This window comes from Pipra filicauda, unplaced genomic scaffold (assembly GCF_003945595.2).
Source record: "Pipra filicauda isolate LSUMZ 115617 unplaced genomic scaffold, ASM394559v2 scaffold497_size843975_pilon, whole genome shotgun sequence".
NCBI classification, from domain to species: domain Eukaryota; kingdom Metazoa; phylum Chordata; class Aves; order Passeriformes; family Pipridae; genus Pipra; species Pipra filicauda.
In genome coordinates, this window is record NW_024104639.1 from 416,023 (window position 1) to 430,157 (window position 14,135).

At 33.1% G+C, this 14,135-nt stretch overlaps 1 protein-coding gene across 1 annotated transcript in view; it reads right to left on the reverse strand.

Annotated features, from left to right (window-relative positions):
* Nucleotides 1-14,135, reverse strand: part of CSMD3 (CUB and Sushi multiple domains 3) — a gene marked incomplete at its 5' end in the record, with an annotated part of 538,890 nt that overhangs the window by 120,591 nt on the left and 404,164 nt on the right. The window contains 4 exons of the mRNA XM_039386640.1: nt 1,025-1,153; nt 4,394-4,597; nt 5,478-5,573; nt 6,311-6,424. Of these exons, the coding sequence (XP_039242574.1) occupies nt 1,025-1,153; nt 4,394-4,597; nt 5,478-5,573; nt 6,311-6,424 (543 nt within the window). The remainder of the gene's footprint in view (nt 1-1,024; nt 1,154-4,393; nt 4,598-5,477; nt 5,574-6,310; nt 6,425-14,135) is intronic.

Sequence of the window (14,135 nt, forward strand, 5' to 3'; positions counted from 1 at the left end):
TAATAAAAGTATACAAAAGAGAGAGTGATCACATGAAAAAATGCTCACCGGGGACCTCTGTGACAATGAACAAAGGTGAAAGAGTTTCCTACTCCACTACACTTTTTTGACCAGAAGCTCCACCCCTCTTCTCAGAGGCCAGAGAGTCCCTTCCCCTGCCCCCAGGAATGATGCGAGGTGGTATCAAATAACCTCCTAGGCATGCCCACACAGATCAGGCTCTACTCCCTCACAGCTGCTGCAAAAAATTACCTCTGTCTTGGCCAGAACCGGGACACTACAATAGTTATATTTTGAGCTGAGAGGCATCTTGCTATTAAGGTTTTTTGAATAGCATTTTGCTAGGAATTTGTTCAGATAATTCTTAAAAGTCCTAATTTATTAAACTCAGCTGCCTTTCCAATAAGCAGATTTCTGTCAGTTTCTTTAATGAACTCTTTAGAGTGAGCTATGCATGACTTAGCTTAATGGATACTTTCCTACTATGTGTTCAATGAAGTTCTTAATCTACTCAAGTAAAGAGAATTCTGAAACTGTTTCAAAGGATCAATTCCCATCTCATGTTGAAAAACACTGAAACATCTTTAGATCACAGTGAACTTCCATAAACATAGAGTAAATAGCAGAGTTTCTTGGAAAACATATATAACTTGTGCACGGAAGGAGTTTACTTAATTACTTACTCCTCTGTTAAAGGAGATATATCAATTCTGGGAGAGCAAAAAAGAATTCATAGGAAGGCTCTTTATTTCCTTTGACTTACAAGAAGTCACTGATCTATTGAAATAACACATTTTAAAATTATGGTTACTGTCTTCTAAGTAAAAAGTTACAAGTGCATCTTTTAAGATTTTTAAAAATCTTTTAACTTTTAATCATTGTGTAAATAAAAAGATGTGCAATAAATTCCATTTTAAGAATCGTTAAAGACATTGAAAAATTTGTGAATAAACAATCTTTTCATCCTCATGCATCAGAAAAAGCAGTTCTAATTATGATGATAACAAGCAAATAGCAAGTATACTCACTTGAATCCCAGCTCCCTCTGGTACTGTGATCTTCCACACACAATTCAGATTGTTGTCATAAGGCTCAGGGTAACCAGGAGACAAAATGGTCCCTTTGCGCTTTGTTAAAATACCACCACAGGGCACTGAAAGGAAATGCATAAGGCAAGAAAAGAAGTACGAAGCTTCAGAAGTGAGAAAAGTTATTATAAAAGATTATACAACGTTCAGCTACCACGGCTGAAAACTTTTTAAATTGATACTACATTAAAAAAACTATATTTGCCTCAGGAAAATAAAATTTTAAATCTCAAAAACCTTCTTGACTAATAAAGAATAAGGAAAAATTAAAATTAAGTCAGTTTCCTACCGGACAGAATCACACTTATATCTCCCTTATTTATCTGACCTTTAACAAAGTGAAATCCATTCCATTATCTCCTAGTAATCTTACAAAAAATAAGGCATTTTTTAGGGGTTAACAATGAAGTTTGAACAGTTTTGTATTGTATTTGTATAAAAGATAGAAGTGTCACAAAAAAGGGTAATGTTCTTTCTTAGTCTTGCTACTTTGTTGTCTAAATAATTAATAACACCAGCCTCAACTTCTTGACTGTTCTCTGCTTGTATGAGTTATTCTATTACAGACTGTGGATCTATTGCATCATTAAAGAATTTGCAAAATCCTTGCAAGACTGCATTCATCACATCCATGTCCATGGATTAATGGAAGTGTTATGCATGAAACAGGACAGACACATTAAGTACCATGAAGTTTCTCTTGTTCAGCTTGAATGCATCTTGTCTAGATCATTAGATGCTCTAACAGGGACAAAGGATATTAAAGCTTAATCTGCATACAGATATTCTGTTGGTATTTTAGAAGTTGAAGGAAAAGATTGATGAGATGGTTTATCAAATCCATTAGTAGCTAATGTATCACTTCTGTGCAACACTACTAAATTCTGAAGGGATTTCAGGAGCTGCAGATACAATATAGAATATAGAAAATGGAAGAATACAACCTATCTTAATAATAAATATTGTAGCCACATTTTGTGTGGCATATAATTGATAGAATCTGTTTGGAACTATACGGATAAATTAAAGGCTAGTGTCATTTAAAGTGTTTGAAAAATTGAACGGACAGAATGATCGAGTCCTGTGTTCAGTTCTGTGCCACTCACTACAAGAAAGATATTGAGATGCTGGAGCAAGTCCAGAGAAGGGTAACAAAGCTGGTGAAGGCTCTAGAGAGCAGGTCCTATGAGGAGGAGCTGAGAGATCCAAGGTTGTTTAGTCTGAAGAAAAGGAGTCTTGGGGAGACTTATCCCTCTCTAAAACTACCAGGAAAGAGGTTGTACCAAGTTGGGGGTCTGCTTCTTTTCCCAGGCAACAAGTGACAGTACGAGAGGAAACGGCCTCAAGCTGTGCCAGGGGAAGTTTAGGTTGAACATCAAGAAGAATTTTTTCATGGAAGGGGTGGCTAAGCATTGGAACGGACCGCCCAGCGAGGTGATGGAGTCACCATCTCAGGAAGTGTTCAAGAAATGAATAGACGTGGCACTTAGTGCTTTGATCTAGTTGACATGGTGGTGTTTGGCAAAGGTTAAACTCAACGATCTTGGAGGTCTTTTCTGAGTTTAATGATTCTATGATTCGATGATTTTATGTTTATTAGCTGTAAGGAAATATTGAAATATTCACTAGAATTAAGGCAATTTAATATGGTCATGTCTACCTCTTCAATTATTAAACTGATTTAGTTTAATGCAATTTTCACCTCATATGCATTCTATTACCTCTATTGGCACAAGGATTCTCATATAGAAGGTGGTCTGTAACCCTTCCTAGTCCAACTTGCTTAGAGGCAGATAGCTTTCTCTTCCATAGATTAAATCATGTGTTAAAATATCAGTAATATATTGTGATCAATGTTCAAAACAATTACTTTAACACTTTGTCAAGTTGTTATATCTGAAAAAACAAATGGAATACATTTCAAGGGAAAAAATAGTACAGTTCTATTGATTAAACTGTAATCCCTGAGAATAAATTAAATACAGCTATATACTTCATCTTCTTATTGATATAGAAATTACAGTTCTCTTCCTGTGGCTGAAACGGTCTAAATAAATAATATTTGTGTATAAAAGCTGTTTAGTCATATTTAATAAATATTGCCCCACTGATACTTAAACTTGATCTTTATCAAGATTTTAGTATTTTGTAGGAAATCTTTTACTTTACTGAAAACCACTGACTCTACCATGCACCATCAGCTGAGTAGCACAGAAGATTAAAAATCAACTGAATGAAAATATGTTCTTTATTTTATTTTATTTTATTTTATTTTCATCTAATTACCTAAAACTCCGTTTATGTACTTCTTAATGCCGGAGTCAACATAATAATGCCTTTTTTGTAATGGGTTACAATAATTTTTGTAAAAAAATTTGTTGTCTATCAAGAAAAGTAAAGTAACTATAACTCATACATATATCTACTGTTTTCGTTGAGAATAGAGTTCTTCAGATGTCTTCATCCTCAAAATTAATAGTTTTCAATGTATTCAATTTGCACAAAATTAATGTATCATGCAGTTAATTAGTGCAACACATAATACAAGTGGAAAAGTTTGATGGTATTGCAAAAACGTTTGTGCAAATGATATCCAAATTTGATTAATTTTTAAACAACAGATTTTTTCCATATCAAAAACCAATCCAAACTCTAATAAAACTTAACATGTAAATATGCCATATTTGCCCTTGACAAAAACCTCTGGAAATTATAATTTTATCTCTTTACTGTAGGGATTTTCATTACTATTACTAGATTTCCACTTGGTGTAAATCAGCTTATAAATGTCAATGGATGTTTATTAATTTAAGAATTTAATTTTGAGATTTTAGTCTTGTATAACTGGAATCAGTTAAAGTATATTTCCTGAAATGTTACTGCTTCTTTCCTGGCAAGTAATGTAATATCAGTGTTGCTATTTCCAAATCTTTACTGTAGAAGTTTCTTTCTAATAACTTGAAATGTCTTACTAGAGATCTACAATGTGAGAGTATCTTAGTCTTGCAAGTCAGGGCACCAACTAATATTTCTGAGTCTTGATTAAAGGACAGCCAGGGACTGTCAGTGATGTTAATATAAGAGAAGCTCTCATATAATTTATAGCAGCAGAGTATGTTCATGAAACCTGTGAAATGTCACAACAAGGTTAGAATTGAAAGGAGAATAAAACTTGTCCTTGAATGAAGAAGAAAGTGAATGAAAGTAAGCAAGAATACTGTACAGATGTCAACGAATAAATACATACAAAAATGGTCTACACTTTAGGCTGTAATTAGTTCTATTAAAAAGCCTTAAGAACTCACCAACACACGTAGGGAGTGAATCATTCCATTGTGCCAGTGCATTTGGTACCGTATCACATCTAATTGCTGTTGAGCCATGGAGGATATAGCCTGGATTGCACTCAAAAAGAACCAATGAACCAACCGCAAATTCATTTCCAATCCTTTTTCCAAATCTTGGTTCAGGCACAGAGCTACACTGTGTTGCACTTGTTCTTGGAACAGCTGCAAATATACAAACAATTGTGGATTCCTAATTTTAGATTTGGTGAAGGAATACAGATTTTGAACCACAAACATTCAAAACTACTAGAAGAAACATTCAATGATTTCCTAGTTAAGAACGTTTTCATAATCCCCAAATGAATCTTCACAATAAAGATTGCATACTTTTGATGTCTGCTTTACTATTTAGAAGAGCATAGCACAGATATCCTTGCCAAGATTAGAAGTAATGCATAATATCCACACCAAAACCTTTCTAAAATGACACTGATAAGAAATATTACCAAGAAACACTCAGCTAATACAGGGTTTCAAAATAACATTTTGAGTCAGATAGATATTTATATTTATACATGTGAATTTCTAAATGTGTATTCTGAGTGTCAGATCAGGACTTAAATGTAATGAAAGAATGGAGTTGCAAGTATTGAGATATAACAATTTTTGTATTTGACATATAAAAAGGCAAATAATATAAATCAAGAAAAGTATCTTAATAACTGTAAGATCACTTTTAACCCACAGGTAATAATATTTACAGCTATTCACATTTAAATTGAGAGATAAACCAGTTTGAACACCCAGATGGATCTAAAATTTGTCAATCAGATTAGCAAACAGAAACAGCAGCTTTGTATGTGCCTTCTTAAATCTGGAACTACTCTTATGCTTATTAAGTAGAAAAAACATGTAGAAATACATGTTTTGTAATATAAAAATACTTAGAACATATTAGAATATGATATATGTAGATCATACAATGATATATTGTTAATAGGTTATTGCTTTCCTCTGCATTCTCAGTCTGTTTCTCTCTGATGATTTACAAATGAATGATGATGAACAGAATAAACGTACACATTTTTCTAGGTTGCCTCACCTTGATAAACAAAATGAAATCCTTTAGCTGTTATTGGTCCAACTGAAGTAAATCTAACTGTTATCTGGTTCCCTGAGCTCAGTGGAAGGGATTCACCTACTCAAACAAAGCAAATATAAAGTTATTATAACCACTTTTTACTAAAGATGAGTTCAAAATACCGGTCAACTTCTTTGCAGCTAGAAATAATACTCCTCAAACCCTGTTCTGCCTCAGTAAACTTTGCAAGATATACGTTTTTTCAACACTTTATGTTGACAGTATTATGTCATTCTAGAAAAGGAGGGGCTAAAACTCCTCTCAGTTACTAGGAATAGCTGATGTTTTTTTTCTTTACCAAACCCAACCAAACATACAAAATCCCAACCAAATAAAAAAAGCAAAAAACCCAAAATACAAAAAACAAACCCCAAGCTCTCTTAATTGTGTCAATATGCAATTAATTTATATGATTTTATTTTGCTATAAATAGCCACTACTTTCCCTTTAAAATATCTAATATCCATTTCAAACTACTCATTAGATAAAAGCCATAAAGGCACAGAGTAGCAAATCCCAAATATCCACAATAAAAGCTAAATAGCTAATCAGAAGAAAAAAAATCTAAAAAAAAAAAGATACAATTGTAATTCATTTTATTATAGTGTTTAGGCTTTTAATTCAACATCTGGATTTCATACATTTGCTTGAGTTGAATCTAAGCAAATACAACAAGCATATTTTTCTTTTTTTTTTTAATACATATCTTTCTAGGTTAAAAAAACAACAACAACAAGTAAACAAAAAAACAAACAACAAAACCCCACTTTAATGACAGTTCTATTAAAGGATACCTGAATGAGATCCTGAGAGAGAGGATAATAAAGATGACTGTAGAGTTGGGCCATCATATACTTCAACCACATCATGGAGCGACGTCTGGAAAAACACAAACTGGCCAAAAACAACTGACCAAATAGAAAGGAAAAGAAGTAAGAGGCACCAATAGCCAAGAAAAAAAACAAAAACAAAACCAAAGCCAAACACAGAGAACAGATTGAGAAAGGGGAAAAAAAAAACAGAGACCAAAATATACATTAATATATTGTTTAAAAAATTATTAAATCAGCAGTACTTGTGCTGAATATTAGTTATTTTCCATACCATTACAGTAGTAAAAGGATAAAACTATATATAAAAGAGACAACGGAGGTACACAAGCCATACATGTACATATAATTGTTAAAAGATTCTAATAATAAGGGAACAAAACGATTTTGCTCCTGTTGAATATATCTTCTCATTCTGTGCTCTCCCCCATCCAACACATCTAAATTCTCAGTGCAATGTTCTTTATAATCCAGGTATATTATTATATATTGTGCATTTTTAATTACTTTGTTGATAAGTCTATGTAATTTTTACTTACCCTAGAAAGTTTAATTTTTCTTAAGAATATTAACATTCAATGCATTTTTACCTTTGTGAAATAAACGAGTAACTGATTCAAGGTAACAAACACTTTTCAGAACATATCTATTGAATGACAAATAATACTATTTTTAAAGTCACAGTAATAAAACAACTCGATTCAAGACTTATTTTTGCACTTAAGTTCAAAGGTTTGTGCAGCACATTCACATCATAGGTGTTTTCATTTTCAACATAAGTAAACAGTGAAAAGAAAAAGAATTGCTTGCGTTAGTTCTGACCCCAGTACTTCGAAAACATTTATATCTACATCACTGGCAATGGAGGGAAAAATTTTGTAAGGACTACACATGTCTAAAGGTGGAAGTGGTGAGATAGTTTAGGTACAGGAACACCTATAAAGAATCAGTTCTGGTTCATTATACAGGTTAGACATTTTGGGATAAATATTTCAATGCCTTGCTACTAGATTATATTTGTTTTACTAGATTATATTTGTCTTCATCTGGTATATTTAATTACAAAAGATGAAGCTATCAATTACAATTCTTTCAATTTATACACCCTTAGACCTTTAAAAACAGTATATTAAAACTGCATTGCTTTCAAATTGCTGACTTTTCATTTTGGGGGTTTTTTTTCCACTAATTTTTTTAAAAAGGCAGTTCCAATTTCCTAACTCATCATCTTACTACATACTCTTTTCAATTTTTAAAAGAAAACCAAGAAAAGCTCTTTTTGAAGAAAAAGACTAGACGTTACATTTGTAAAAGGTTCCAACAAAAGTGTTTCTGAGACACTTTGGAAGATTTTTGTGCATTTTTAACAGGAAACGAAAGTGAGATATCAAATTATATTCCTTATTTTTTCTCCATCTCCAGAAAATTAATAATTGATGTTTTTAATAGCTCTGCTTGTTTTCAAAATAATATTTAGCTGGATTCAGGTCTTCTCCTTGGTGTTGCTAAAGACAACTAACAAAATTTTTAATCCAACCAAGAATTTCTCTCAGATTTTTACTTGTATCAAATCTTATTTTCATACTCAATGAATTCCATTTTGCCATTGAACCAAGTAAAGTTCCTTGAGACTTCCATTGTTGTTTCCCATTTTGAATCAAGTTTCAAACTATGTACAGAAAATTCAGGCAAGTGCTGAGGTATACATAACAAGCACATGTAACTGTTATCAAGGGTTGTATCCTGGGAAAACTGTAAAAATAGAATTGATAAGCTATATTTGTATTTTAATGAATTATTACAAAATATTTACACGGCAATTATACCATATAGTGAGTCAAATTCAAAGGCTATGTTTGATAAGTATTTCAAGACTGTTTTTGCTTCCAGCTTTGCCTTGCAGCTTTTACTATCTAAAAGTATAACACTGAAGAAAGTGAATTAACACGTTACTTAAAACTGTGGTAACTGTTTTTTCAATATCAGTTATGAATTTCTTGATAAAATACAGAAAAAAATATGAGAAAGTAACCAAAAGTTTTCATTGACTTAAGGTAAAATATATTAAGAAGAAATTTGAGATGATTAGTGTGGCTGAGACATCAAAAGAACTGACAAAGAGGACCTAGTGGCAGGATGTGTTTGATATGAAACAGTTGAAAGCTCAAGTTAGGGTTTTTGAGCCCACAGTTTTATGATCAATATAAGTTTAAGTGAATCAAGCTGCTGCTTCAAGTCAAGAAGGAATACAGTCTAGCCAGTAGGGGAGACAGAATTTAGATTCTGTTCCTTCCTCTTTCTGTGCCAGGATACTGACTGTATCAATTAAACTGTGGAATACTGTAATGTGTAGTGACCAACACCTGACTAGCTCAGATTACATCACAAGAGAAATTCTGATCATTACAGAATCACAGAATATGCTGAGTTGGAAGGAACACACAAGGATCATTGGGTCCAACTTCTGGCCTGGCACAGGACTATCCTCAAGAGTCACATCATGTGCCCAAGAGTATTGTTCAAGCACCTCTTGAACTCTGTCAGGTTTGGTGCTGTGACCACTTCCCTGGAAGCCTGTTTCAGCACCCAACCACCCTCTGGGTGAAGAACCTCTTTCTAATATCCAGCCTAAACCTGGTGATTACTTTCAATCATCTTGACCATCTCCAATATTTGGAGAAGGTGACCAGGACTATTTGCTCTATCACTTTCCCAGGTACAGAGGTGAGACCAACTGGTTTAGAGTTCCCCTGATCCTTCTCCTTGCTGTTCTTGAGGATAGGAATGATGTTTGTCTTCTTATAGCCTCAGAAAGCTTCCTCAGCTGTCATGACCTTTCAAAGGTCCTCTCGTGCATCCCATCATGTCCCATGCATTTGTGTTTTTCCAGTTTGTTTAAGTGTTCCCTCACCTAGTCCTCCATCAAATCATTCTTTCTCTATAACTTTTCTACTGGACTCAGGGTTCAAGATTGTTTTACTGGTAAAAACTGTGGTTAGGAAGGAATCTATTAATTCACTTTTCTCTGCATCCCTTTTCATCAGAGACTCCATCCCATTCAAGAATAGACCCCTATCTTCCCTACTTTTCCTTTTGTTGCTGATATCTACAGAAGCCTTTCACGTTTCTTTCCAGTTTCAACTCTAGATGGGTTTCGGCTTTCCTAACCCCACCTTTTTAAGCATTTTTATTTCTCCCAGGACATGGGACCTTGCTTCAACCTCTTAAACACTTTTTCTTTTTTTTGCTTACCTATGATTTTTTTTCTTTTTTTGCTTACCTATGATTTTTTTTCTTTTTTTGCTACCTTTCCCACCTTTGCTTGATATCCTGATCATTGGGATAGACCATTCATGATCTTAAAGTGGTGATCCCTGAAAATTAACTGTATTTCCTGGGCTTCTCATCTTTTCAGGGCCTTATATAGTCAGATTCTTCCAAAAGAGGTCCCTGAATTCCTTTCACTTCTGACCCAGTAAGTAATTAAACTCAACTCAAAATTCAAATCTTTACAGATAGAATATAATCCTCATTAACACTGGTACTGATCAAGTAGTATATACCTAGGTAAAATATATTTATTTTATATATTAGGCCAGCTATTGTTTCTAAAGAAATACTCTGATTAATTTACATGGATATCAATAGAATTAGATCATAATATAATTCTTCACCTTGAGGTTCCTATTTTTAGGGATATTTTGTATGCCTAATCATTTATTGAACTCAGAAAGCTCTAGTGTAAAATCAAGTACAATTACTGATGTAATTCACTTGCCTTTAAGATAATACCAGAAGAACTAACACAGATTAAACATTGTTATTACATAAACTGAAATATGCATTTTGTACAAGCCCTCCTGGTGAAGCTCCTGATATTTGCTTCAAGGCTGAATCAGCATTTATAATGACATTTATATTAATAAGTCTTTTCTACTATGTCTAAAATAGGTTTCTTCTAACAGTAAATAAAAATTAAAGGTGTTCAGGTGTCTAACAGTTGTGATATACACATAGGTCTAATTATAGAGCTAGAGGACTTCCTCAGAATTTGAAGTTACTCTGCAGAAGCTAACTTCTCACAGTTTCAAACATAATTTCTGTCATCAATATAAATAACCTTTACAAATGAGAGTTTTGTTCACAACAGCATGAAAACTTTATTTCACAGTAAAAAAAACCCCAACATCTGCCTCTACTGATAGCTCCATCAGCTCCACTGATGATACCCTCTCTTTGCTTATGATTTAACTGTGATTTTTTTTTTCTATGAAGTCCTATAAAGGAATTAGAATACCATATTTAATTCTTTCTTTTGAGAAAAAAAAGAGAGGAAAAAATCCACATTTTTGAGAAGCTATGCCCTTCTTTAAAAACCAGGGAAAGCGAAATCTCTCATTAGAGAAATGGTCTCTATGGTGATAACAAGTACACACTAAGAAAGAAGAAATGCACACTAAGAAAGAAGAAAATTTCCCACGCATCTTAACTCCCAAGCCTCGAGACCCCATTCACTGTTTTAAGTGGTGGATCATGGTCAGTCAGCTAAATGAAAAACAACAATGGAGAAAATCTATGCTTTAAATAAGCAGGATTCAGGTAAAACTACAGGAAGCAGGAAACTGCTGTGTGACGTTCTCTCTCAATGAGAAAGACTCAGCAAGTCTTTATGGCTGATCATATTGGTGTCATTAATCAAATGATCACCAGATAGGAGAAACTCTTGTGCCTATTCTCATAAGACAGACACGAATTCTTCATAAAATCAGACACCTGCATTAAGATTTGACTACACTAGTATGATGACAATCACTTTTAACCAGCTATCTTGCAGAGTATTCAAGTATTTAGCTTCATAACAAGCAGCAGATAAGAAAAAATGTATGAAGTTTTATTTTGTGTTTAGGATGAACTTCAATACACTGTGGTGTATTGAACTAGCAATTCAAATGATGGACTGACTCAATATTTTAAAATTAAATTATATTCACATAGACACCAAATAAACTGATATTCACCCCCTTCTGCCTGAGAAAAATGACCAGTTAGACTGCAAGATAATTTGAATATATGTTGGGCTTTTTGAAGAGAAATTGTTCAGTAATCCCTGAGAAGGTTTTTGAAGGAAAATACTGAAAGATGACATCCTAAAGAGATGATTTTACAGAATCCATACATGGGAATATTGCTTTTGGTGAGGAAATGTCAATAAATTTTGACCATCTCACATAAAAGAATCAGATCTGATCTGATTTTGTACTGTTCAGTGGAACACTTCAGCTTGACATAACACTGAGTATGTCTGAGTTAGCAATGTTACTGTCATAATTGAGTTTCTAAATGAAAATAGTAGCAGATGTGTCATTTTTTTGAATGTTTCTCCTGTTACACTTTCAAACATTTGGTTGTCTGCCAGTTACTGTTAATACATTCAGTTTACTCTGTGTCTGTAACAGTAATCTTTAGTGATATCTGTTAGATTTCTCTGTAATGGCTGACAGTTTTTAGCATATGCTGTAACAGGAAAAATATTAATTGCTGATGAATACAAAGTAGAGTCCCTGCTGATAGTATTCTGTTGGGTAAATCTCATTTCATTTCAAAGCAAATAACAGAATATAACAGTTGCCTAGTGCTCCTGAACTTGGAAAAAGTAAAAATTAATTCTAGCAGTATAACTCTCTTGAGTGCACTGCAGACTAGATATCAAAATAAGGTTAGTGCTGGGTTTATGTGTAAACCATTAGAATGGGTATTTTTACTGACAGGAGTAAGGATAGAGAAGTCCTGAGTGACTGAGCAATGAAAATTAATGGAGTTGATATATTAATGTTACAAAAACTAATCAGATATAAAAATAAGGAGAAAAAAATTATAAAACTGAAAATGAAAGGATACTAAAGCTGTCAAAAGGTAAAAGGAACACACACACACACACACACACATACATATAACACACATAAATATATATTTATATACATTTTCTATAGCTACTGAACTACAGACAGAATAATAATATGGCCAAAAGAGGGAAAAGAGAGCACTTGTGAAAGCCAGCAAAGAGTACAGAAGAAAAATAAATTAAAAACCAAGATACAAGTATATACACTAAAAAGAAAAAAATGTGACACTACTACCTATATGATGAAGATTACATTTTTTTCTAATAAATGTGGTGTGATGGCAAGCTTTTGAATTCTTTATGGTGTATCTTTTTTTCCATTTAGATCATAACACCATATTTAAAGAGAAAAAAGGCCTCTGTTCCCATGAAATTTGCTTAAGATTTACTTTTGTAATTTTTTTTTTATTTTTGAAAGAATGTCAGTCTCAAAGTTATGCGTGAAATATGTACCTTTCCTCTCATATATTGCCACTGTATTTCTAAACCAGGGAAAGGGGGTTGAAGTGAAAGTACAGCTGAAGTAGGACAGTTTGACAAAAAATATAGATGGTTATAGGCAATAATTATCTTCTGTTTAATGGACTGAGAGTTAGTTAAGGGACCCAGATCATTGACTAGAGTGAGAACTAGAAATTTAATCTGAATAAAAGTTGCACAGAGAGGCCTACTGATAAGTTAGGCAACATATTGTTTGATGTAAAAGTACACTAGTTTCAAAATATCCTACAGAAACACTGTAATGAATAGATGTGCAGACATTTTCCTGTATTATTTCAGTCCTACATGTAATCTTAACAGCAGTTTTTGGTGACTAGTAGTGTTTTTTATTAGGTGTTTTTCTGGTATATAACACAACACAAATCTATGATAATGCCTCCCAGATCCATCAGTGATTAATGCTATAATCCTAACTAAAAGAAGAATGAGAGAATTCCGTTTCATATCTACTTTGCACAGACCGTGTTTTCTGAGGTTGTTTTACCAAACCAGTAAGCAAAGCTGCAGGGTTTAGCTGTCTGTGACATCGGATAAATTATTGCTACTCATACTAAGTGACCTTGCAAGATTACTGATCAGGTCCTTATCTAGCATGGGTTTACCTTTCTAAGTATATTGGCCAAAATCACTATGATTTGCTATCAGTTAGAAATCTTTTCTATTTACATGGGGTTACATTACATGACATTTCTATGCTAACTATTAAAAGAATATAATTCCAAAATTTCTAAAAAGTGCTTTAGCAAATGATATTTAAAAGAAAATAAAAGTACGTGGTTTAGGAAATCTAGGGGGAAAACAGTAGGCATTAATAGTTTTCTTCACGCAGAGACCTACTCAAGGATATGTGTCAGAAATTGTGATTTTCAATTATTCCTAAATTATTTTTAAGAAATGCTAGTAACAGTTACAAAATATTTTGATGACATTAAGTTATCAAATAAGTAAAAGAAAGAACTGAAAAGTTACAGAAAGACAGTATGGTAATGAATGACTAGTGGTTAAATATTATATGAAATTTATTGCAAAGTACTGCAAATGAGGAAAAAATAAACCTACTTTATCTTCACAATGATGGGCTTTGAATTAGCTATTAACCACCTAGAACTGACATCTTGAGGTTATAACAGGTAATTCCTGTGAAACATCAGTTCAGTGCTCAGTAGCGACAGAAAGGGAATAAAATATTAGCAATTATCAAGAAAAGAAAAGAAAACAACAAGCAATTATAAGACAAACATAAATATCCAGGGTTCAGGGGACTAGACATTTTGGTCTACCCTCTGTAAAAACATGAGTGAAATTAGAAAATACATAGAGAAATATGAGCAGGATAATAACAATATTTAATGGTCTGTTTTGCATCATGAGTAGATTTGAATTCTT